At 62.1% G+C, this 24,665-nt stretch overlaps 7 protein-coding genes across 7 annotated transcripts; 2 read left to right on the forward strand and 5 right to left on the reverse strand.

The window, feature by feature from the left end:
• Nucleotides 1-1,154: 1,154 nt before the first annotated feature.
• On the forward strand, nt 1,155-4,255 carry F751_1226 (UDP-GlcNAc:betaGal beta-1,3-N-acetylglucosaminyltransferase 6; the record flags this gene model as incomplete). Its single annotated transcript, XM_011402114.1, has 9 exons — nt 1,155-1,230; nt 1,335-1,450; nt 1,559-1,792; nt 1,955-2,158; nt 2,427-2,538; nt 2,778-2,848; nt 3,311-3,507; nt 3,702-3,775; nt 4,041-4,255. 9 exons carry the CDS (start codon nt 1,155-1,157, stop codon nt 4,253-4,255), a joined length of 1,299 nt encoding a protein of 432 aa, XP_011400416.1.
• Nucleotides 4,256-4,865: 610 nt separating this feature from the next.
• Nucleotides 4,866-5,749, reverse strand: F751_1227 (Photosystem II 10 kDa polypeptide, chloroplastic; the record flags this gene model as incomplete). The annotated part of the gene is made up of 3 exons (XM_011402115.1): nt 4,866-5,069; nt 5,294-5,468; nt 5,688-5,749. The coding sequence occupies 3 exons, from the start codon at nt 5,747-5,749 to the stop codon at nt 4,866-4,868; spliced, it is 441 nt and encodes a 146-aa protein (XP_011400417.1).
• Nucleotides 5,750-9,993: 4,244 nt separating this feature from the next.
• Nucleotides 9,994-10,758, reverse strand: F751_1228 (putative inactive purple acid phosphatase 24; the record flags this gene model as incomplete). Its single annotated transcript, XM_011402116.1, has 1 exon — nt 9,994-10,758. One exon carries the CDS (start codon nt 10,756-10,758, stop codon nt 9,994-9,996), a length of 765 nt encoding a protein of 254 aa, XP_011400418.1.
• Nucleotides 10,759-11,939: 1,181 nt separating this feature from the next.
• F751_1229 (Glutathione S-transferase theta-2B) lies at nt 11,940-13,160 on the reverse strand (the record flags this gene model as incomplete). The annotated part of the gene is made up of 4 exons (XM_011402117.1): nt 11,940-12,131; nt 12,399-12,694; nt 12,846-12,933; nt 13,092-13,160. 4 exons carry the CDS (start codon nt 13,158-13,160, stop codon nt 11,940-11,942), a joined length of 645 nt encoding a protein of 214 aa, XP_011400419.1.
• Nucleotides 13,161-13,483: 323 nt separating this feature from the next.
• Nucleotides 13,484-17,408, reverse strand: F751_1230 (Glutathione S-transferase theta-2B; the record flags this gene model as incomplete). The annotated part of the gene is made up of 9 exons (XM_011402118.1): nt 13,484-13,777; nt 13,943-14,118; nt 14,265-14,349; nt 14,463-14,684; nt 15,490-16,193; nt 16,396-16,504; nt 16,618-16,779; nt 16,966-17,239; nt 17,326-17,408. 9 exons carry the CDS (start codon nt 17,406-17,408, stop codon nt 13,484-13,486), a joined length of 2,109 nt encoding a protein of 702 aa, XP_011400420.1.
• A 522-nt stretch (nt 17,409-17,930) lies between these two features.
• F751_1231 (FAS-associated factor 2-B) lies at nt 17,931-20,717 on the reverse strand (the record flags this gene model as incomplete). Its single annotated transcript, XM_011402119.1, has 10 exons — nt 17,931-18,098; nt 18,226-18,415; nt 18,531-18,614; nt 18,755-18,819; nt 18,996-19,055; nt 19,187-19,250; nt 19,503-19,678; nt 19,870-20,072; nt 20,264-20,485; nt 20,594-20,717. The coding sequence occupies 10 exons, from the start codon at nt 20,715-20,717 to the stop codon at nt 17,931-17,933; spliced, it is 1,356 nt and encodes a 451-aa protein (XP_011400421.1).
• A 742-nt stretch (nt 20,718-21,459) lies between these two features.
• F751_1232 (hypothetical protein) lies at nt 21,460-23,743 on the forward strand (the record flags this gene model as incomplete). The annotated part of the gene is made up of 8 exons (XM_011402120.1): nt 21,460-21,552; nt 21,871-21,972; nt 22,132-22,182; nt 22,321-22,458; nt 22,586-22,790; nt 23,075-23,232; nt 23,395-23,492; nt 23,632-23,743. The coding sequence occupies 8 exons, from the start codon at nt 21,460-21,462 to the stop codon at nt 23,741-23,743; spliced, it is 957 nt and encodes a 318-aa protein (XP_011400422.1).
• Nucleotides 23,744-24,665: the final 922 nt, after the last annotated feature.

The raw sequence follows: 24,665 nt of genomic DNA on the forward strand, positions 1-24,665 counted from the left end.
AGTGATCCGTCGGACTGGAACCGGTCGCTCACAAGAGAGATGTTGGGCAGGGCAATGATAATTGGGAGTTGTACTGCTCTCACATGTACTAATTCGTGATGCGTGAGATCGTGGGGTCGGTATGCGTTAGCATCTATATGTGCGTCAGGGCGCGATGTCGAGGGCGGGGCTTAAATTGCAGGATGTCCCCATTCAACAAAAGTAATGGTTTCACTCGACAAGGTTCCTGCAACAAACTCGGTTGAGTAGCCTTTTGAACGAAGAGGAAATTCATATGTTTCTTATGACTGGACTCTAAGATCACTGTCTGAAGATGAAACCCTTGTTCATCGATGAAACTTTGCACTGAGCAGGCTCATCGATGGAATGACCATCCTCAAGTCCTCACACTCGTAAGCGAACAGATTAAAAACCCAGAGCTGCAGATTATTTGGATGAGAAACTCCGTACGAACACCTTTGCCATCTCCAAAAGGCTTAGACAGCCAATGAACGTGCACATAATGGTGAGGGGTAAAAGGCTCCAACCTTAGTTGTGGACTGGTGCAAATCAGGGGCTTATCTACCCCCATTACGTCCTGATATGTAACTGTGGGAAATGGAGCGATATGTTTAGCCCCCAAAGCTTGCTGCCCATTGACGAGACTGTAAGGAACAACTATGCATCAGTTGTTATATGCCCCTTCCAGTCTACACCAGGCCTTCGCGAAGAAAATCATTCCCTGATCGCACGAAATGTGGATACAGGGCTGAGTCTTTGGCATCGCATTGCCTTAGGGACGCCTTGATCGAAGGTCAGTGGACAATGTTCTTCGTACAGGTCCCTGACCGTACACAGGGGCAGTTCTGATTCTGCCTCGGCGCCCTCAACCACCTGCCCATGCGCCGCGTTGCATCTGCATGAGGTCACCTTCCGTTGCACATTGTAAGGAAGGTTGTTGTAACTTTAAGGCTCTCAGCGCACACGATTCGGCGTGCGCTTGCATCGTCTGAAACTGCACGTCGTTGGCCTCGCACCCCCGTTGCCCAGGTTCAAGGTTGCACAGTGACCTCATGGAGGTATGGCGGGCTGAGATATAATACTCCATCATTATAAGACCGGAGAGGCCCTTCCTGGCATACTTTTCGGAGGTCAGGGCTCTCGCGCGGTACGCTATGGTGGGCCTGCCGACGGGCTTCAGGACACGCACGCGGTCAGAGAACTGCCTGCCCATCATCCACGACTCGGCAGGTGGGTGGTATACCTAACAAATGCGAATGCGACCTCCTCATGCATCAGATTGCACGCTCGGTGCTGGTGCCCCAACGTAATGCAGCTCCCTCTTCATCGCACAGGGGCCTCCCCGGGCACGACCGACTCCCAGCATCGCCGGCCGCGCCCCAGGCCCTCCCATGCCACCCTGCTCAAATGCCTGCTGGGCGTGTCCCTGGCGATGCTGGTCACGTACGAGGTCTGGCAGCTGGGCGGCTCCGGCGCCCAGCTGGAGGGCGGGCTGCCCACCCCGCGGGGCCCCCTGCCCGGCCACCGCGCCGCCGCGGCACGGGGCGGCCGCGTGGAGTTTGGCGCGCCGGGGCTCTTCGTCCCCCTGCAGGACGCCCTGGACCTGGACTTCCCCTCGCAGCCCGCCGAGGTGGCGCTGCTCGGGGAGCTGCCCCCGGGCGGCAAGCTGCCTCCCGGGAAGAGGGACGAGGCCCAGATGACGCTGGGGGATGTCATGAAGCTCTACGTCGACACGGCCGGGGACTCCGACCGCAGGAGGCTGGCCGGCGACGATGTCTCTGGAGAGGATGAGGTGAGGATGCAAAGGTGGGAGGGTGGTGCTTTCATCATCAGCGGGGATGTGGCCCAAGGGCATCAGGGGGTGAGGAGCCGCCGCGGCCGCACACACCCACAGCTCTCCACCGACCTCTACTCCTTGACCAATCCATCTCCCCGTTCCTTCCCGTGCGTGCAGCCTGAGGGGGTGGGGGACAGCGTGCGCATCTTGGTGGGCGTGACCTCCGCCTGCTGCTCGCCCAGGGCCCGGGCGAGGCGGGACTCGGTGCGCCGCACCTGGATCAAACGCACGCGCGCCCTGCACCCCAACGTCGACATCGTCTTCTTCTTGTCCCAGCCTGAGAACGCCAGCGTGGCTGCCAAGGCCCTGGGACCCATCGCGGTGGGTGGGGTTGGGGGCCGACTGGCCTTGCCAGGGTTGCTCGCAGGGGATGGAAAGGGGGGAGAGGGGGGATGGTGCAGGGTGTTACCTGAGGTGATCCAGGATTCTGTCTCCCTCGAGGGCTGGCGTGGCCCATTCCCACGGCCATGCCGGTTGCGCAGTCTCTCATCCTGGGAGTCCTGCTGTGTGCGCAGGCCCTCCTGCAGGGCACAGGGCCCCTTCAGGTCCACCCATGCCGTCTTTCCCCCGTCCCCTCCCACCGCCACAGGAGGAGCTGGCGGAGCACGGCGACATCGTCATTGTGCGGGGCCCTGACACCTACATGGACCTGCCCAACAAGACCTTCCGTATGCTGCGCTTCGGCCACGCCCACCCCACAGGTCTGAGCATCTTGTTTTGGAGGGGGGAGGAGGAACGGGGCATGGGCAGGGAGCCAGCCACACGTGGGTCCCTGTTCCCCTCAGGCAGGGAGAGCAGCCTGCTTGAGACGCGCTCTCACCGCGGAGGCGGGTTCCGGCCGACCTGAGCCCCACACCAGTTCCTCGTTGCCAGCCAGCCCAAATCCATACCTTCTGCACAACCCGCTGCACACAAACCCCTCCTCCCCCTTACCTCACAGGGTACACTCACATCCTGAAGACCGACGACGACTGCTACCTGCGCGTGTCCCACCTGCTCAAGGCTCTGCGCGTCCGGCCGGCGCCCTCGCTCTTCCACCGCGCGCCGCGGGACGGCGGCGGCGCGGCGGGCGGGGCGGGGGCCTCGCCCTCGGCCACGCGCCTCGCGCTGGAGCGGCTGGCGGCGCGGCAGGGCCTCACGCTGCACACCGACGGCCTGACCCTGTACAACGACCGCGGGCTGGAGGGCGGGGGCCGGGGCGGGCCTGCCACGCCGCCGCGCTTCGTGGACGACGAGGAGGGCCACTCCGTCAGCGTCGCGGCGCTGGCGGCGGGGACGCGCGCGCGCGCGGCGCGCATGCGCGCCCGCGCCCGGGATGACGAGGACGGGGACGAGGACGCCGACGAGGCGGGGACCGGGCAGCGGCGCCGCGCGCTGGCGGGCCCGCTGCCCGCCAGCTACCCCTCGCCGCCCCGCGCGCCCGACGGCCCCTTCCGGCTGTCCGGCGTGTACCTGGGGTGCATGGAGAACAAGGCGGGGTTCCACCCCATCCGCGACCCCGCCTCCAAGTGGTATGTGTCGGAGGAGCAGCTGCCCAACAGCGCCGTGCCCTTCGGCGTCAAGTACCTGGCAGGGTGGGGGTACGTCCTCTCCCGCGACCTCTTCACGCGCATCGTGCACAAGACCAACCTGTGGGCTGCGGACCCCGAGTCGGCGCCCGCCTGGTACACGTGAGCTGGAGGCGGTGGTCGGCTGGGATGGAACTGGGGTGTGGCTGCTGGGGACGCGGCCCAGGCCCGCTTGCTGATCCTAGCGCACTCTGAAACGCGCGAAATGCCAAAAGCACCTCAGCATGGGCCCTCTGTGTTTGCCACATCCTCAAGCCCTCACACAGAATCCCCCACCCTCCTCACCCTAATTCCAGGCTGCTGGCTTGGGAGGATGTCCTCATCGGCATGATGCTGATGGACGTGGTGGACCTCCCGGAGGACCACAGAGGTATGTCGTGTGGCGGAAGGGACTTGACCGCCACTTTGTCTGAAGAGCAGGCATAGGGAAGAGTCACCAGATGCTGGCAGAGGCCAGCTTTCCAGAGGCCAGCATGGCATTGTGTTACTGGCACGGAGCAACAGCACCTGCTCCAGCGGTCGGAGAACAACAGAGTATCATTACACCGGCACCTCAGTGCATGGGCAATCGTGGGACTCAAAAGGAGTGTCTCCGACGTCACCGTCTTCACCCATCGGACCCCCCTTTGTGCCAGGCTTCAGGGCGGCATGGAGGTCCTGTCCCGCAGAGACCGTGCTGAGGCACCTGGATGTGGACGCCCCCGCCCTCCTGGACGGGCTGTATGCCCAGGAGGAGTCGGGTCTGTGGGGCGCCCGCCCCGTGCAGTGCAGCTCTGGCAAGTTCCTGCCGGGCGACTACTCCGGCTGGAAGGCGTGGCGAGATACGCTGCCGTTCGTGGAGCGGCTGTAGGCTGGCCGGTCCCTCGCAGATGGGAGCTCGTTGGCCCTAGCCAGTTGAAGGGCTGCTGGGGAGCGGCAAGCCCTCGCGCGGTATCGCCTGGCACCCACCCCTTCATTCCCATCCATCGTTACCTTACTCTGCGCCGTGGCCTCGCCAGGTGCCATGCATACCGAGCACTGCAGTAGCTCCGCCTCCCTCGCCACCGTTCCCTCCCTTGCTACCCCTGCCTCCCTTCGTTGCACTCCCCGCTCCCAGAACCTTGTCGAGCACACGAGCATGGTCCTGGACATTCCTGTGTTACATCTTCTCTCGTGAACAATTGCAGTTGGAATACGTGGTACAGGGGTGTCTAGGCAAGGGGGAAATCGGCGGAGTGCGAACTGATCTTCCAGCGAGACATCTCTTTCTTCGCAGCGGCAGGGGTCCATAAAGTTTGCGGGGCGTCGAGCAGGGGATGGCCAGCGGCGCTGGTCAATCAGCAGCGTCGTGGGCGCCAGGCGCGGCAGAGGGGGTGGCATGCCACTCAACAGGTACGTCCGGGTCGAGAGCCTCCCTCCAGCTCGCTCAGCGGTGCAGGCCGAGCCTCTGAGCCTCGCCCCCCCCGCCCAACCACCTGCGTCTACTGCCCCACGGCCGAGGTGGCCAGGATGAGGTTGACCGCCACGCCCAAGAAGATGACGAAGAAGCCCGCCCAGGCAATAAGCCCGTTGCGGCCCAGCTTGTAGGAGTCGCCGGACTCAGACCAGAGGTCGGGCGTGTAGATGGGGGAGTACCCGTCCACATTCGCACCATACTTGTTCTCGAAGCGGTACACGCCGTAGCCCTGTTGATGTCGGAGAAGGGGGGAGGTTGTTGGGATGCGAGGCAATTACTTCCCAGCAGCATTCCCACACAGACTCCATGACTCACAGCTGACTACCATTACTCAGCCGAACTGATAAAGTCATGCACATTAGACCCCCTCAATAAGAGCAATGCCTGGCATTCCATGCTGACCAGTTCCTTGAGAGGGACCCAGCCCCTCCAGCACCCCCCAGTGATGTGTACCTTGCCCTTGCGTCCGGAGGCATCCACCCAGTCCTTCTTGTTCTGGAAGCGGGAGCGGCCCATCAGGTTGTTCTTCACCACCTCATTCTCGATCCCGTTCAGACCCTGCTTGGCGATGTCGGTCTTCTTGTTGGAGCGGACCAGGGTGCTGGGCCTGGCGCGGGTGCCGCTCGTGCTGCAGAGGAGAGTGCGTTGGGCGACGTGAAGGGGGGGACTCGACGGCATGGCCTCTGGGCAGCATGCAAAGAGCGGCAGCCACAGACTGGGAGGCTTCCTCCAGCACCACGCATGGGCGCCGAGGAACCCTCTCGCCAATCATTATGCCATGTGAAATCTTCCTGAGCCCCAAAACAGGGCTCCGATGCGACAGAATCTCGCCGCGCCAACAGCTCACCGCAGGGGTGCGGACCGGATCCCGGTGGGCGCGAAAGCGCTCTGGCTAGCCACAGTCTGCATCTTGAGCGTGCTGGAAGGGCGGGGCAAAGAGATGAGGATCCTCGGTCTATGCTCGGCTCTCTGTTCGGGTGAGGACCGGCATTCGATCCAAGTGCGATCGCGTGCACACATGAATGATGTGGTCCGGGGTCGAATGCTTGTAGGCTTCCCACCTCGAAATTGCAAGCAACCCCTCACAGTTTTCCACGCTCCACGAACCATCACCGAGCCCTCGGCCTGGTATCACACCCTTCCCATTCAATCATTCAGCGGCACAGTATCCCTAGCTGACCCCTTGCTGGCAGCCACCTCCTGCTGGTGCTTCCTACATCCGAGACCCAACAACATCAGGTTCACCAGCTTGCCTCCGCTATTTGCCACGGGCGAGACCCAGCATGACGAGCGTACCGGCACCGATGGTCACCTGCCCCAGCACGTCTGGCCACCCCAGCCCTGGACACGCATGCATCCTCGGGGCGGAACCCGCCAGCGCGCCCCATACGCCCGCCTGCCGCCTTCGCCAGCGGTGGACGACGCTGGAAAGCGCGGCCTCGCCATAGACCAGGGCGAGTCCGGCGAGGATGCCGCACACGTCCGGCACCGGCGACTGGCCTTTGGTCACCGTTTGGATCCAGCCCAGGGTCAGCCACGCGGATTGCCGGCCCTGGGAAAAGGGGCTGGCAGACACGCCGGCAAACAGATCATCGTCCACCATGCTCGTTCTGGACCCACCAGGGGCGGGCGCCGGCCTCGGGGGCTCTGCGAGGTAGCCCCCCACCACCTGCAGCGCGGTCCAATGGGGGTGGCAATTGCGTCAGGGCATCGGGTGAGGTGTATGGGGCATGAAGGCCCGCCACCGAACCATCACCTCTCAGCCAGCGTCAGATGGGCGGCTGCGCTGTTCAACCCCCCACCACCGTATGGCCCATGAGTATCAAGGGCACCGCCCCACCCCCGCCATGCCGACCTTGAGGGCCAGGACCAGGCTGCTCGACGTGAGGACGCCGGGCGATTGATATGCAGCAGTCAGTTTCGAGGGCGCTCCCAGTTGGTGTGCTGCCCAGGTGACAGCCACTGGGCAGGGAAGATTGAGCAGGCGCATCAACATGACAGGTGAGCAGACGATGGCTGTGCAGTCAGGCCCACACCAGTTGCTTGGCAGTGGGGTGGTGCACCCCCCCATCCTAGGCCTTCAGGGTAGCCTCCCAGAATGAACAGAGCCCGCGCAGCAAGCCTTGCAAGAGAAACTCACCATACAGCGCCTGAGAGAGGAGGGTACACGCGACCAAGGTCCAGCCAAGGTAGAATGTGCCTCGTGCGGCCTGAATGATGCATGCCTCAGGCAGGAGGGAGGCAACATTGCAGGCCAGCTGGGGCCACGAAGCATGCAGCTGCGAGGGGCGAGGCAGGGCAGAGCATTGTATCAAGGGAAGAGGAGGGGGTTACAAGGGGTACATTGGGCACGAGGGATGGGACCGATGCATACTCGTCATCATCCCTCCCAGTGTCGGCGAGATTAGGCCAGCTGCCTTCCATTTGGCGAGTCTGTTCGAAGGAAATAAACTCATGCGGGGCAAGTTCCCAGAACACGGCCAGTCCCCCTCAGCAGGCCGGGCGCACCATGGGAGCCGTGGCCAGCCGCCACCACTCTCGCTGCTCCACAACACGCCGGGGTAGAAGGGCCCATGCACCCCCGGATTTAGGGCTCTGGGATGCGGCCGCCACCCAGCCGCCGGCCAGTGCCAGGGAGAGGGACGGCAGGGAGGGGGAGGCCACCCACGCCTGGCCAATGCTCACCAGGCCTAGGCAAGGGGCAGAGGTGCGGATGTGGGATGGAGCATGCGAGGGCCGCCCTGCCATGGTGGTGTCATGCCTGGTCGTGCGCCGCAGCCACTCACTGCTGAGCAGGGCCACGTCCTGTAGGGCACTGGCGCAAGGATGGTAAGGGGCGGGGACGGTGGGCTCCAGGTGGGGCCAGTAGGTCTGCAGTGTCCTCTGGGTGGGCCACGCTGTGGGGTTGTGCCTCCCCATGCCTGCCCACTCCGTGCCAGCCCGAACCACGCTGCGCAGACTCGATGCAGCGCCACTCCACAGATCTTTCGCAGACTGAGCCACAATGTGCACGGGACTGGCATCGGCCCCACCGTGAGCCATTCCTCATGGGCAGGCCCACGGCCTGGAAGTGATCTTTGCCCAGACTTGTGGGAGGTAGATCAGGGACCCGGCTATTCCCAACTATTTTGCATGCCTATGCTCATTCCATTTATGTGTTCACTATAAAACATGAGTATCGAGCCCGCGCAAAGACTGCGAGGATGCACCCTCGGTGTATTTGCCTTTGCACAGTTCCTCCTTTCGTTGTTTGACCTACCCTCCTCAAACCATCTCGGCTTCATGTTCGGCACACTCCCTACTCACACGCTGTCAGTTCTCGCTCACCAACGCACAAATCAACAACCGGAAGCGCGTCCCAGTTTAAATCCCGCAGTTACTCTCTGAAGATGGCAGAAGCGGCGTTGTCGAAGAGCCTGGACGAGATCATCGCGGAGCAGAGGCAGAAGGAGACGACGAAGAGAGAGGTGAACAGTTCTGACCGCCTAAACGTGCTAGGTCGCGCGTGAGAATCAGGGGGAGTCGTCGAACCCATCACCCCCCTGCCATCCCTGCAGAAGCAGACCAGCAAGCGTGGAAGCAAGGCCCAGCAGGCCCCAGCTACCCGGAAAGGGTCAAGAGGCGGTCAGAATAGCTCGCGCCCGCCATCCAGAGGAGCCCCCGGGCGCGTCATCACTGTGACAATCAACCGCAGCAGTGGCGTCGTGAAGAGGGTAGGCTGGGGTGGGGGTCACCAGGGACTTGCATGTCACGTTGCGTGGGGATGGCAGCCTGGAGGGTACATGAAGTGTCCCTATCAAACCCGTGGCTTCATATTCGATGCACAGGCAGGCGATGGGCACCGGGGAAGACCCGTCAGTCTCGAGGATCCTGAGCCGAGAAACACCGAGGCCCGCATCCAGGCCCTCGAGGGCGCCGGAAAATGGGGCCACGACATGTTTGCGCGAGCGGAGGGCAAGGGCGCCGCTGGACCACGTTCCGCATCCGCTCTGGGAACCAAGCTGTGAGCTTCATGGAGGGGAGGAGGGAATGAGGAGTCGTGACCGGCAAGGAGGATCAACCTTGGCATCGTCCAGAGGTGGCCTCCCTGGCCATGCCATGCACATCCCTTTGCTAGAGCCTGCCTTGTACGGGAGGACGCTGCTGCCCACGCGTCGAGCTCAATGGGCTTGGCATGGAACTTCCCAGCACGATTCCGGCTCATTGGGACGTCTGCTCAGGCCTCGCTGACAGCAAGGCTGTGGTCCTGCTGACAGGCGCCGCCAGCGTCTGGAAATGTCCTCGGTTGTGCGCGGCCCCCTTGAGCCTCCCAAATCTCTTTGCAGGTACATTACTAACCTCCACTACGACGTCACGGAGGGCGACATCAAGGTGCGAGCGGTGGACTCTGAGCCTAATAGACAACAGGGAAGGGAGGCTGCAGGAGGGGGGAACTTGCTTCCTGTCCGCTCCTTTGTGACCATGCTCGCCAGCCTGACGCATGCTTAACTTTTGCTCAATCTGGTCTTTGCTGCGCCGAGTGCCAGCATACTGCACCTTGATTGGTTTATGCATGTGCCCTCTATCACATGGGTGCTGATTCTATACGCTGCAGGAGCTGTTCTCAACCTGCGGCGAGGTGATCCGGCACAGAATCATCTTTGATGCAAGGTGAGGAGCTGTGCTGAGTGGAGTGGCAGCGGAATTGAACCTGATCAAGGGCTTGAGGTTTTGGGCATGCCATGGGCACCGTTTCTCCGTCTGCAAGGATGAGAGAATATGGTTCGTGATACATGCAGAGTGGTTTATTCTGTCAGTTGCCCATTTAAGAACTGTTGAAGTGATCCCTTCCCCCCCTTACACATGCCAACACCAATCACGTACCTGCCGTCTCCGAGCGCAGTGGGCGCTCTCAGGAGGCCGGCTTCGTCGTGTACCAGCACAAGAGCGAGGCCGAGGCAGCACTCCAGCGGTACAACGGCGTGGCGCTGGACGGGCGGGTGATGCAGGGTGGGGGGGGCGGGGGGGGGGGGGGGGGGGGGGGGCCCGGCGCGTCGAGTGCAGATTGAGTTGGCTGAAGGTGGGAGGACTGTCAGCGCCAACAAGCCAATGTTTTGGGGGGAAGACCATCCCCGAGGACCCAAGGGGTGGCAAGGGGGCCTGGATGTGCCCTGTCATGCCCCGTGGCGTGGCTGCAGGGCGTTTGCAGAGGACCGATCCTGAACCCCATAGGGAAGCACTGTCACCTGGAGGTTGAAGTGGGTGCGATTGACCTCCGCGCGGCAGTAGCCAAAGGACGCAAAGGTGGGCTGCCCGTCAAAGGCGTTGGGGGCCTCGGGCTGGTAGAAGGGGGTCAGCATGAAGCCGTTGTGCCCCATGGTCACGTGGATGGGCCCCCGAGCCACGCCCTCGTCATCGTAGTCGACGCAGGTGTTGTTGTAGACGGGGCAGGTGCGCTGGTAGTTGTGCAGGTGTCCCTGGGGGGGGGTCCATGGGGCCAAGGGGGGTGAGTATGCCGGGGGCCGGATAGAGGGTGGTGATGTGGAGGGACCGAGGGAGGGGCGACTATGATCAGCAGCGAGGAGTAGGGAGCCAGCATTAGACTCGGTGGTTGGAGGGTGGCGGTCCTTGTCAGGGACGGGCATGGTCTTGGGCAAATGCAAGGCAGCGGCTTGCCCTCGAGCGGATGCTTCGAAGAGGAAGCGTCCAGGGGTTGCATGGGAAGAACTGAATGGTCCTGCAGCGACCCCACCGCTGACAGTTCCTGCTACCCCGGCCAGCACACCCCATCCCTTGATACTTGAGAGCACGCCCCCACACACCTGCCAGGTCATGTCGACGCCGTACTCGAAGAAGAGGTCCTCAAAGGCGGCGCGCATGTCGGCCGCCACGACCTGGCTGGAGGTGGGGGTGAAGCCGTAGTACGAATCCGTGTACATCATGCGGTGGAAGCCGACCACCACCCAGGGGGTCACGCTGCGGTTGACGGCGGCCAAGTCGGCGACCGCACTGAAGATGTACAGGCATATCGTGAAAGGTCTTGACACATCTGACTGCCATGCCTGATCCCTCGCTCTGTCGCAGATTGAGCTGATCCCGCAGAGCGCGGGAGGTCAGGGGCAGGGCGGCGCGCGGACGCTCTCCAGCGGTGTCAGGTACCTGTAGTGGATGTTGAAAACAGGAGGGTGTGACCACTGGGTCAGTCTGGGCTCGTGGCAGCCACCCCTTGTTGCAAGCAGCTATTCTCGTGCACCTCGACCCTCCCTTGCGGCCCCCTCTCATCCTCCTTCCAACCCCCCCCTTCCCCCTCCCTCCCCGGCAAGCAGAATCACGGGCGACCCCGGTCAGCCTGCGCGTGGAAGGCTTGTGGGCAACAACCGGGCCTTCCTCCAAGCCACAGACGGCGCCCGCACATACCAACCCCGCGGCCGGGGCAGCGTCCGGAGCAGGGTGGTCGCGGCGGGCGATGCCATGCAGGAGTGAGGCGCGGCGCTGGCACGACAGTCTCGAGTGCCTCCCCGACTGTTGAGCTGGGAATCCTGTGGAGCTGGAGCATGATGCTGCCAGGCCCCACCTGGCTGTGCAGGCACAATTGCAATGGAACAAGCTACAGATGTTTGCATTTGGCCTGGGTGCCACAAGGTCCTGCATGACATGTTGCATTGGTTCCTCATCCCGGCAAAGTCACAGCTGCAAAGAGTGTCACCGAGGGGCCTGCACGGCCGGTCCATGAGGCCTCACAGATGGCCTCCTGGGTGAGCGGAGGGCTTCTCTGTGTCTGCACAGGCTCACCGCATTCTCTCAGGCAATGTCGTTGGGTGAGTGACCTATATCACGCCTTCACATCTTCTCTCCTCCTCTGGGCTGGGAATTCTGCTGCACTTCCATCTCCATTCAGGCGCTTGTCACACACAATGATCACTACAAGACGCAAAGTCCTCCCACCCAATCACGAACATCCCATGCAGTCTGCAAAGACACACACAAAAGAAGGGGGGGTTGTGTAGTGTGGTTCCCGCGGCGGCTGCTGACCAAGCAGTTGCCAGGTATGGATCCCAGCGACCTCGAGTCTCTGGTTGCAAAGTGAGAGCACGAGCGCCGTACAGCATTGCCTCCTTCTTCACACAATAGAGTCGATGGCGTCAACATCAAGGGGTTGGTTCTTGTCCTTGATGGCCTTCAGGATCTTCGCCCCAGCCACGGGGATGGCATCGTGCAGACGAGTGTAGGCACTCCCCAGCTCACTGGCAAGCCGCGCCAGCCACGCCCTCACTTTCGGATAATCGGCCAAAAGGGACTCATAGCCGGGTTCCTGCACGCAGGGTTGTGATGGAGCAGAGTGCTGTCATGGAACGCAAGAAATGCACCCATGCGGGGCGACCCAGATCCGATTCATGTGGATGACAGCTGGCGGGGTGGTGCTCACTCAATGGACCTTGGGCTCACCATAGGTTGAGGAGTGAGACCTTCTTCCCAAGGCTCGGAAAGCATGCTTCCCAAGTGTGAGCGGAAGTGGACAGAGCTTGCGCGTGCCCCTTCAGAACCCCACTCGCGCCCCAGTGTCCTCCCTTGTTCCCACCTTTCCACCAAAGTCCTGGAGCCGCAGCTCCTCGACCTCCGTGGCCAGCAGGAGGTCGGCGATGGACACCTGCTCCCCCGCCACGTAGTCTGTGGCAGCCAGCCAGTAGGTCTCCAGGTCCTTGAGTGCCGCCTTGAGGGTGGGCAGGGCGTGCTGCTGGGTGACCTCCTCACGGGCAGGGGCGCCCATCACCGGTTCGAGGACGTGGGTGGACAGCAGCGTCACGCTGCCATTGCGCAGCGTAGACCCGTGCCACGTCAGTGCGGAGTTCACCCGCGCACGTGCCCTCGCATCCTCTGGCGGTGGGTGGGCACAAAGTGGGAATGGGTGAGGCCCAGCCACCTACATAGCACTCCTCGCAGCAACAGCAGGGGGCGTGCAAATCCTAAGCCAGTTGTAGAGCTATGCAAACTTAATGCATGCATGAAGCAGGAAATTGCCACTCACTGGGGTACCAGTGCTCGGGAATGCCGGGCTGGGTGTCGGCGAGGTAGGCAAGGATGGCCCCGGCTTCCGGCAAACCGAAGTCGCCTTCCTGTCGATCGTACGACACCCTAGGTGGGTTACATGTGAAGCTGAAACAGCAATATCACATCTCCAGATCCCCAATAATGTACTTCACCGTCCATCAATTTCAACCCCTTGACAAGAGCCGACCAGGAGGCATGAGATCGACAGGCTTGCTCGACGTACCTTGAGGAAGGGGAGCTTTCCCGTGCTGTTCACCGCCAGGTACGCCTCGCCACGATGTTCGCCCTTCATGATGGAAATGGTTTTAACTTCGGCATCGATACCTGCAGCGTCCACGAAGATCTTGACGGCCCGGCTCGGCGGACTCAAGAAGTAATAATAGATGACGGGTTTCGACATCTTCAGTTCCTGGAACTGGGGACTCGATCAACCTTGGGGAGCACTGGAAGGGTCGCTGAATAAGGAATACGTCGCTGTACTCTGCAGCACCTTGAATATAGGTCACAGAGTGACAACCTCATGCCCCGGAAAATTTACGTGATCCCCTCCGGCCTCTCCCATTGGCGCCATGATTACAAGTCAGGCTTTTTGCTGAGCCCACGGCCCTCGGGCGGTCACAGCTTCGCCTTGTCCTCATCGGATCCACCCAGGACCTGAATGAACCTGATGCGCGCCTTTCCCAGCTGCTCCTTGGCATCTTCGTAGTGTGGGGCGCATCGCTGCGACAGCCGGTTCAACCAGGACCGGACCTTGGGCACGGGTGCTAGCAGCTCCTCCAGTGCTGGACCCTCGCGTGCAGCATCGAGCAGCTGTGCCATGTCGATCTCCGTGGCCAACAGCAGGTCTGCGATGCTGACGTCTGAGCCTGCCACGAAGTCATCATTGGCGAGCCACACGTCGTTGATCGTCTGGGGTGGAGGGAAATTGGGGTTCTAAAGGTGAAAGGAGATGCGCTGCACCAATTCAGGTCCGCAGGGTTTGCTGTGATCAGGAGCGAGGTGTAGCTGGAACGGGCTTGCGGGTGCACCAGCTGCGGTGAAAATCCTTATCCTACCACAAAGGTCTCGACTTACCTGCAGGGCGGTCTGCAGGGTGGGCAGCCCGAAATCCTTGACCAGCGGCTCATTGCTTGGTGTACCCCGCAGGGGAGCCAGAACCCTGTTGAAAATGGTGATGGTGCTGCCGGTGCGGAGTGTCGACCCATGCCAGCCAAGCACGGTGTTGACTCTGGCCTGCTTCACTGGATCGGCTGTGCACAGGAGTGGGGGAGGGTAACATGGTGGGACCGAGCCGATTGAAGTGCACACCACAATGATTTATTCTGCTAGATACAGAGGCGTGCACGGACATGTCTGTGATTGGTGGCCACCCTCAGGAGCAAGCCAGCGTCCTTACCTGGGTACCAGTTATCAGGCACCCTGTTGACAGTGCAGAGGTAGATCAGAATGGCAATGCTGTCGCCAATGTGCACGTCGCCGTCCTAAAGCATCACAGCCATGAGGTGCGATGGAATGAGTAGGGTATCTCGCAACTCCAGGTCTGGCGCAGGGTGTCATTGCTTGCAGCCCGTCACATCCCTGACACCACTCTCACCACAAGGTAGGGAAGCTTGCACAGGGGGTTGACGGCCTTGAAGTCCGCACTGCGATGCTCACCCCGACCGATACTGATTGGCTTGATCTCGACATCTATGCCGTTCTGTTGACAGAGGACCACCACGGCTCGGCATGGCTGGCTCAGCATGTCGGCATACAGGACGGGGCGCGGCATGGTGCTCCGGTCTGGACGGTCTCGCGGGTTGCTTCGGTCTGCCTCCTACTGATCATGAATTTGTGAAGGGTTGAAATAGATGGTGGCGAACCCTTGATGAAGCCGCATGGGTGTCAGGGAGGGTTTATGCAACATGCCGCGCATGCTTCCAGGTGGGTCGTTGCAGCTGTAGATTCCGGCCAGCGGCCGTCGCCGACATTCCGGTGTCCAAGGACGATGATGAGCGGATTTGAATCCCCCCCGTCCTTGCTGAGACTGCTTTGATCTTCGAAAACAGCCCCATTCCACGTCTGATCGCCCTTCACCTCCTCATCGTTCACACAACCTGCGCATGGCCTCGCCGCTGTACGGCACCTCCAAATCATGCCAGCCAAGGCGCCAGCCGGGGGACGAGCAGCCCCGCGCCGACCAGCGTCATGCTCCCCATGAGAACCAGGGCGTACCGCGCGCGCGCGGCGCGCGCCAGGTACCCTGCTTGGGCCCTCGTGTGGTGCCTGGACAGGAAGGGCGCCAGGCTGGACCAGGGCACCACCGTCCGACCTGGGGTTTTGGTGTGGGGGCCCCCCGGGGGGGGGGGGAATACGTTGGTGTGGGTCGCCTGACGCCGTGATGATCAAGCATGAGCAGGCTCTCGAGACCCTGCGCCCCTGAAGCCAGCAGGGACCATGCGCCCAGCAGCATTGAGCCACGCAGGGCCAGTGCATCGAGCCTGGGTCGGGTGGGCCCTGGAGCAGCGGCCCCAGGGCATCCCCGACTCCCCCTTGCGTCCCGTCGCCCTAGCCCGATGGTCAGACACCCTGCCGGCGCACGGATCCAACTCGGCTCCCTGCCCCTGCCAACCCCCACTCACCACCCCTCCCTCACCCGTGTTGCCGCCGGCGTCGTGGCACTCCAGGCCCTGCGCCCCCAGGATGTCGCGCGTCAGGCCACGCAGCACGCCCTGCGACTCGGGGCTGCCGTGGCCCACACCCGTGACCACCAGCAGCGCGCGCGGGCGCTCCGGCGTGCCCGTCTGCAGGCCCGCGTACTCCAGCGGGGCACATCCTGCCGCCGCCGGGGGCCCCTCAGCCGCCTCACTTTCGCCCGTCCCGTCACCATGTGACGCCGCGGCCTCGTCCCTCGGCCCCCCGTCGCCCAGCTCGGCACGCAGCGCGGGCCAGGCCGCCACCAGCAGCTCCAGGCGGCGGTGCAGGAGGGTGGCCGCCGCGGCGCGCGACACGCCATGCAGGTCGATGTAGAGCAGCTGGCGCGCCGGCGGCTTGCTGGGGTCTGCACCCTGCCCCAGATGGCCGTGCAGCAGCAGCGGTGACAGGCTGCGGCGGCTGGGCTGCTCCAGCGCCATGGGGGGCTGTCGAGCGACGTTGTTGGCGCTTGACGCAGGGGTCGCGGCGGCCTCACCGGAGGGGGCACCGGCGTGGCTGGAGGAGCGATGCCCGGCCGCGTGCGACGAAGTCCGCAGCTGCCGGGCCTCGTCCAGTACTTCGGCTGCCAGGGAGGGGCGGGCGGAGAAGGCCTGGACCAGCACTCGCTCCGTGAAGTGGTCGGGGACGATACCTGCCACAAGGGAGGTGTTGAGCGGAAAAAGAGCTGGAATGTGGGGTGGGGTGGGGGGGAGCGAGTTGGGCAGCGTGAGTGGCCACAGTAGCAGCAGAGTCGACGGCGAGCCAGATCTAAGAGCAGCAGCTCAGAGCACATCTGATCCAGAGCAGGATCGGAGGGTACCTGCAACACAGACCCTGTCTCCTCGACAGCAAACCTTCTGCGAGCATGCAGGTCCAGACGTGGTAGGCGCGGTCGATGTCGCCGGCCACGGCGTACACACCCAGGTAGGAGTTCCAGACGGCCAGCGTCCGGGTGACCCCTGCCTGGGATGCATGGCAGGAAGGAGGGGAAGTGATGCTTGAGGGGAAGGCAAGGCAGGGGGAGGGTATTACCCTGAGGGCGTGCAGCTCCCCCTGGCAGCGGCCACTCCGCCCACCTTGGGCAGCAGGTCTTCAAACACGTGGGCGGCCCCCCGACTCGTACCCGACCTCCGGTGGGCCAGGAGCAGGATGTTGAAGGTGCGTGGGGTGGGCTGCAGGCCCTTCCTCAGCAGCTGGTGGTAGGTGGCGAGTGCGGCTTCCGGAAGCCCCGCCTTTGCCTGGGTCAATCGGTGTGCCGGGGGATGAGGAGGGTGATCATGGCCTGATCCAACAAACTCATTCCGGGAGGGGGGTCAGTGCCAGCCACAGCGACAGACATGGACCCAGCTTCCTGGGAATGCAGTGCACCACGCATGGCCCTCCATGTGCCTGCTGCATGAGCGCCCTGTTCGGCCAGCACACACCTGGCACTCCATGAGGCTGTGCATGAAGGCCAGGCCGGGGACCACACCTGCGTCCAGAGCCTCCTGAGCGACCTGGGCAGCCCGAATTGCCCAACGGCGAGGCACCCCGTACGGCGGGTGCTCAGCCTTGGCGTAGACATTGAGCAGGGAGGCGTAGTTTGCCGGGGTCATGGGGCCCTGGCGGTGCGCCTGCACACGGGCGTACAGGGCATCGCCCTTCTCAGGCGAGCGCAGCCGGGCATACATGTTGAAAAGGGCGGAGACGATGGCGGGCCTGCGCAGAGGGGGGCAGACGGGTGATTGCAGTGGGCGCACACCAAGTGCTCCCTTCAAGAGGCACTGACATCGCAGGCACCTCACTTGATTTCGCCGCCTCTGGCCAGGTAAACCTCCAGATCGGCGGCGACCATGCTGGAGCGGCCGTACGCTGCATTCTTCTGCATGCGGGGATTACGTGCGACGTTTGGCAGCCAACGTGCAACTCCTGAACAGGCAATCAATTTGGAAATTTTGCGGCATTGCAATGTTGCCAGCCGCTCCAATCTCTTCACCTACGTGCCTTGATTCTCTCAGCCAATCGAGGCAGCGCCTCAGCAGGGACGATGTTATCGGCAAGAGAAGTGCTGTACCATGCAGTACGCTCAGGGCTGAGGATGCGGGCTTGCAGCGACTGCAGCACCCTCCTCAGGCCCGTACCCTCAGTGCGGGCCATGCCTGCTACCGATGACCGCCATGCGATGCCATTACTTTATACTACTTTTTCAGCGCATTTAGGTTGCAGTATTCCCTGTTGACTTGCCGCATCTGTGCTGAAGTAAAGGCGTGGCTCGTGGGAATGCCGCGCGCCGGATGTCTGGGCGCGACCATTAATGGAGCACCGCTTGCGATTATCAGCAGGCGCATAGCCGTTGAAAATGTGTCAAGGATGATGACATGCCTGACCTGAAATGCCTCCCACAAGGCCATCATAGCAGGGGTTGCAGAAGCAGGGCTGCCTGAGGCGTCAGCCCCAGCTCATGCAAGGTCTGGGACAGGTCACTCGACCCAAACTCGCGCCGCGGAAATGTGGTGGCCAGGGTATATCGCAGGGGTACAGCCTCTGAGTCCAGCGAGTCCACAAAGTCGTACACAACCTGTGACAGAGTTATGATGACAGGACTGTGTGAGGGCAGGGTGGCCGCGCTGCAACTTTCGACTGCCCGAACACCCATCGCCCCGCAGCCGTCCTGCATAGCTTCCTGAAAGAGGCAATCCCCACACCTGCAGGTCATCCGACTCCCGAAAGCGGCGCTGGTGCATCCCGCCGTCCGGCAGTCTGATGCGCAGCGTCGCGACGTGCGGCGCCGACGACTCGGGCTCGGTCGGCAGCGCGGCGCACTTGGCCTCTCGCCTGCTCCTGAGCTCCTCCTCTGCAGCCGCCCGCGCTGCGGCCGCCTCACTTTCGGCGCGCCTGTGCAGATGGCAAGGAGGAGGGGAGTGGGGTGCCCGGTTTGAGTCCCGCGAGGCCTGAAAGGCTGGATGGGCACAGCCTGGGCGGTCCCCACTGCTTGTCCCCCGAGACCGACCTTGCTGCTAGGGCCTCCTCCCCCTTTCTTTGCTCCTCTGCCGCCTGCCTGGCTGCCGCGGCTTCGGCATCTGCCTGGCGCTTCCTGCACTCAGGACGTGCGAGGTGCGGGTGGGAGTAGGATCATGGCGTGGGAATGAGCGTGTGCTTCCGTCCTTGCACAGGACATGCACCAGCATCTTTGCCGCCGGCAACTGCAGAACTCCATGACCTACTCAAGCCCACCTGTCAGCTTCCAGACTGCTATTGAACTCTGCATCCTGCTCCTCCCTCAGGCGCCGGCTCAGGTCCTGCAAGTGTTTTGCACAGGGTGTGGACACGCCATGTGCGGGACCAAACGTCTTGCCACGCTGTATCGCACAGGGGTCTGCCATGCTGCGCCGAACAGACATCCCACCCAGCACGGAGGGTGCTCGATGGCATGCACCCTACCATCCTTCCCACTCAAGACACCCCCCTGGCTCACCCGCTCTTGTCTGAGAGCGCGCTCGCGCCAGAGCATGTGCTCGCTGCGATCACGAGCAGCCTGCGATCGGAGGATGGCATGCCGAGATCTGATGCATGAGACGGTAGCATGAGCTGCAACGCACGGCTGCCCCATCAAGCAGTCACCCCACCCGCCACTCATTGATGCAGCCAATGCCACCCTGTCCCCACCTGGAGGGTGGTCATCAGCTCATCGGCACTGCAGAAGCCCTCGGTGCATGCAAGCAGCTGAGTCCTGCGTAAGGGGAGAGGGAGGGGAGTCCTCCAAGGTCAGCCAGTAGCACACCATGCCTGCACATTGATTCAGCTTGCACTCGTCGAGCTCAGGCACTTGCTTCCTGATGCAGCACCCGGTTTCCCATGGGCAACGACACCCTCACTGGACAAGGAAAGCTCGCAGGACTGGCTAGAACCCGCTCCTCTGCCCTCCTCGCTCGCCCCCGGAGCCCACCCCTGCACACACCATGCACATACTCGCTCCTCCCACCTGGCGCCGGAGCCAGCCAGGAGGGCTGTGCAGGGGAAGCGGGCGGCCCCCAGGCTGTGAGCCAGCGCGTGTCCTTCCCGCGCCTGCACACTCCCCGCCCAGGCCAAGAAATGCTGGGAGATGTAGGTCGTCACGCTGGGGTCGCCCAGCGTGTCCGACAGAAAGCGCGGCGTGTCCTGGAAAGAAGAAAAATGGACACCCATCGCCACCCGGCACGGTGGAAGCGTTCGGCGGAGAACGCAATGGCATCTGCGTGCGTCGTTCTGAAAACAACCCACCAGCCGGTCCCACACCGGGCTCCCTGGCTTGAGGGACAGTCCCCAACTCCATGCAGCCGACGCCATGGGGCCCCGGCCCAGGGCCACACCTGGTGGCGTGGGGCATGGAGGTACACAAAGAGGAAGCGGCCCTCGGCTGCCGCAAGGCCCGCTGCCTCTTGCCAGCCACACGCCTGCCAGTCGATGGCGCTGCCAAACGCTGTTTGTAGCTCGCGAGCGAGCCGGGCCGCCGCAGCCGCCGGGGTTGCCTCGCCAGGACCCGACAGGCGGGTGGACAGGGCTGAGGCGCGGGCTGCACAGGCCATGGGCTGGGGAATGTTAGGATGGGCGGTAGCCCAGTGCAGGCAGGGAGGACGTTCATGCTAGCCCCTGAACCCCTTTCGGTGTTCCACAGCTGAGGAAAGTCGTACATGCAGCGCAGACCGCGAGTCCCAGTCCCAAACCATGGTGTCCCCTCACTGTGTCGCGGAACAGGGAACTCACTGGAAACAGCGTGCACCAGGCGGGGTGGGAGGACGGCTGCCGCCCCCCTGGACCCTGTGCGTGCGATGACAAAGGCGGCGTGCAGTACGGTGCTCAGCGCAGCAAAGGGGAGCTGCAGCGCAGCGCCGACGAGCCTCAGCAGGAGCGGCACCGGCGGCCCCATGGTCCCTCCAGGGGCCGGACCGTGGGCAGCGCCCTGTTGGGGCCGGCTCGTCACTTGATCTGCGGGAGATGGGGCAGTTCCAGAGTGGGTGTTGGGAGCTCAACTTCACTTCTTACATTTCCCGGGCCCTGCTGGTCACACCTCGCGGCCAAAGCATACCGACTCACCGTAGTACATGCTGATAGCGGCATCGAAATTCCCTCCACTGGCATCCAGGCAGAAGCGAGCCACTTCTTCTGGGCATTGCAGCAGGCCCGTGAACCTGTCCACAGTCTCCTGATCAGTCTCCATGGCGCGTGGACGGGTGCACACGTCGGATCAAACTTCCTCTCAGCTGGAAGGCAGTTATGAGGTGTCAGGGAAAGCATGTATGGCTTCAAGGGGGTGCGCGTTGTGGGTAGTGACGGTGTTGGTGCCAGGCGAAAGACAGGGCGCTCGCGCCCTCATCAGAAAGTGATCAGGAACTTGGGGTGCTCGATCGAGGTCATCGTGCAAAGGGGGCCGGGAGCAATCAGAGGTACCCGAAGCGCACCTAGAACCGAAAATAAAGGTACTGGATGGTTTGGGATGCAACGCAGCGCCCGATCGACCACAACCCATGCGGTGTTCCCAGGACGGAGTGCTGCCCTGACCCCATTACAACTTCGTGCGATCTCCTCGTCGCCAAATGAAAATCGTACCAGGCCAAGAGCTGGATTACGTGCAGCATCGAGCGGTGAACCCGGCTTGCGCCCCCCATCTGAGGCCCTCCAGCTGAGTGCCCATGTGGTCGACTCCATCGAGGAGATCAGCCGGACAGAATGGAATGCCTGCGCCCGAGGGACGGAAGAGCTCAACCCTTTTGTTCAGTGGGACTTCCTGCACTGCCTGGAGGCCTCTAAATCTGTTGTGAGTCTGTGCATGACCATGAACATCCTGGGGCAAAGGCTGGAGATCGAATTACTGTTCGGCACTGGTGACCAATAGACCGAGTCTCTCAGCTTCAGCCGTGACTCCCCATGAAACCGTAAAACAGATTCCCTCCAAGGGCTGGATGCCCCAGCACCTTGTGCTTCGTGATGCTGCCCAGGCAGACTCTGTAGTGGCCTGCTGCCCCCTCTACCTCAAGGGCCATTCATATGGGTATGTTGGGCTCTCAGTGCTGCGCTGATTTGACCAGACATTCTCTTAAAATGACTGAGCATACTTGGGATGATTCGCCATATTTCTACAGCCAGAAGCAACAGCGCTACAGCACAATCTCTGCATCTATTATTTCTCTTGCTGCAGAGAGTATGTCTTTGACCATAGCTGGGCTGACGCACACCAGCGGCTTGGCCTGGGACGCTATTACCCGAAGCTCCAGGTACAAATTCTGGGTCTGAGAATCCTTTTCAGGTCTGCCTCCCTTCCCAATGTGCCATCTCCAAGGTCATATCCCTCTCCTCCTCCCTGCCCTCCGCAGAGTTGCGTACCCTTCACGCCCGTGCCAGGCCCACGATTGCTGGTCAAACCGGGGCCCTACAAGGAAAACATCACCAGGGCACTCATGCAAACTCTGTACCAGGTACTGTTATGGGCCTGGATGGCCTCGTGTGGATACGTGGGAGGTGTCACCGCGTGCACAAAGTACTGCACTGGGAACGAAGAGCCCAGTGGGTCTGGCTGCTGCTGAGGAAGTTCTGCTTATTCTACAGTCTGTCATTCCACACCCTCCTCCATTCAGGTGGCAGAGGGCATGAACGTCTCCTCCCTGCACCTCACATTCTGCACCCAGGTGGGTACCGAGGTGGCAGAGGGTTTGACAAAGAGAGAGAGACCAGCCCCTGCCCAAGAAGCTGCGTGTACATGTGAAGATCCAAATTATCAACCTACCCCTACACACACACATGCTCCACCACCCTGTGAATGGCAGGAGGAAAGCATGTGCATGGCGGGAAGAGCAGGCGGACAGTACCTGCACCGGACAGGGATCCAGTACCATTTCCAAAACAAGGGCTACAGCACCTTTGAGGCGTACCTGGCCGACCTCCGGCAGTCCAAACGCAAGGCAGTGCGGCAGGCAAGGCCGGGTTGGTTCGTGGAAGTTTTTGCTGGAGGGATCGCAACTGGGAGCTGGGTGGCAGTGCGCACCGAATCCTCCTTACAGTACACCATCACGACCTGACCCCCCCTTGCAGGAGCGAAAGAGGGCGCGGGAGGGCGGCATCCATGTGAGCCGGCTGACGGGGGCTGACCTGCGTCCCAGCCACTGGGATGCATTTTACGAGTTCTACCTGGACACATCGTCCCGGAAGTGGGGCACCCCCTACCTCACCCGCGACTTCTTCCACCGGCTGGGTGAGGCCATGCCAGACCAGGTGGTGCTCGTGATGGCGCAGCAAGGTGGGTGAGGGAGCGGCTGGGAGGGGTTTCTTCCTCTGGAAGGGTGGTATGCTGCCGGGAGGGACTTCTCCAGTCAACAGTTGGGTACATGCATGTCCTCAAGCATCGTGCCCTGACCGGCCTCAGCCAGTGTCTTAAAACATCCAAGGATTGTGGAGTGTATGCATGAGCCTCGTCGAAATTGATAACACACTTGTGATGGCATGCATCGACTGGGTGCAAGCACGTTCAGAGTAGTTTCTCCCCACGTGTTCAACCCCACACCCTTCTACCTCCATCCCCAGGCGGGCGGTACATTGCTGGCGCGCTGAATATGCAGGGCAGCCACACCCTGTACGGGCGGAACTGGGGTGCGCTGGGGGGTGGCGACGCTCACAAATTCCTCCACTTTGAGCTCTGCTACTATCAGGCCATTGAGCATGCCATCGCTGCTGGGCTCGACGTGAGTGAGAGGGGGGGTCGCCTGGAAAAATGCCCGGATTCAACGAGGGCCTTAGGATCATGTAGTGCAGCCAGCCCCTGGCACTCACCCAAACCAGCTTCCAAAAGTTAAGACCGCACGCCACTCACCGCAACTTCCACCGCCTGGCTCTTGTCTCCACAGAGAGTGGAGGCTGGAGCCCAAGGCGAGCACAAGATCCAGAGGGGCTACACCCCATCCCTGACACACTCGTGCCACTACATCTGCAACCCAGACTTCAGGTATATGTATGCGCTTTGCTCTCATGCAGCCACTGTCTGTTGTGTCAGGGAGGATGCTAGAGAATAGTGCACGGCACAGCGCAACTTGGCTGGGGACACCCACACACTGATCACTTGGCATTCATCCCTCCCACCACAGGAGCATTGTCGAGAACTTCTTGCACAGGGAGAGGGCTGGCGTGGAATTTACCATGCGAGAGCTCGCAATGGCATCGCCATTCCGTGAAGTCCCCGGTCTGCCCCATGTATGATGCGCCTTGCCTCTCCAGACCATTCCTTGGGCGACCTGCGTCCTATGGAAAGGGTGGAATGCGCCATGCGCGGCTGGCTGGGACCTGGGACCCACAATTCTTTCCTTGGCATGCTGTCTCACGTGCAGCGAGGCAGGGGCTGTGAATCTGTACCATTACCCACCAAGTAGAAGCGAAGTTCAACGAGTATTCCAGAGGATGATGCGTCTGGTTGATCATGACCACTACTTGAAGTGGGGTTGCATACCACGTGGGGTAAACGCGCGCGCTCGATGGATTGCATCGCCTTGCGTCAAGATAACACACAGCGGATAGAAAGAAAGGCGAGTGTGCACGCTCGCGCTAAATTGTACCAGTCCCGCAGCCTCATCGGCATACCAGCTTCCAAACAGACAGCATGGCAGCACAGGTGTGTGAGGGGATGGCGCATCTGGCCAGGCTAGGGCCGGGCTCGGTACTTACCCACGCCCCAAACCCTTACTCGTGCAGGTTCTCGCAGGAGTCGCTCCCACCTCCCTGGGCTCTGCCCAGAGACTGCATGGCCCACGGGTAAGACAATGGGCCTTCATGGTGGTGCCCGCGCGGCATCGATGTGTCGGATCCTGTGGCCGCTCCCTCCGCACCGGCTCACCCGGAGCACGTTGCACCCTGGCACGCAGGTTGCAGTGCGGAGGGCGCCCGCCTACCGGCCTCGTCAGTTTCCCCGTATGCAGATCAGCGCCACCGCCACCGTGGGCAAGATCAATATCACCGACGTGAGCAGGGCGGTCGGGGTTTGGGGTGCCTGGACCCTGGACTCAGGGCTCGGGCACCTGCACCCCTGTTACAGACCCAATAGCAGCCCAAGCTCCTATATAACAGCCGGTACCTCCAAAGCAGTCCGTTTCGATCAGTGGAGGGCATCGTTTTGAACCCCCTCCCC

Source organism: Auxenochlorella protothecoides, assembly GCF_000733215.1.
Source record: "Auxenochlorella protothecoides strain 0710 unplaced genomic scaffold scaffold124, whole genome shotgun sequence".
Taxonomy (NCBI): domain Eukaryota; kingdom Viridiplantae; phylum Chlorophyta; class Trebouxiophyceae; order Chlorellales; family Chlorellaceae; genus Auxenochlorella; species Auxenochlorella protothecoides.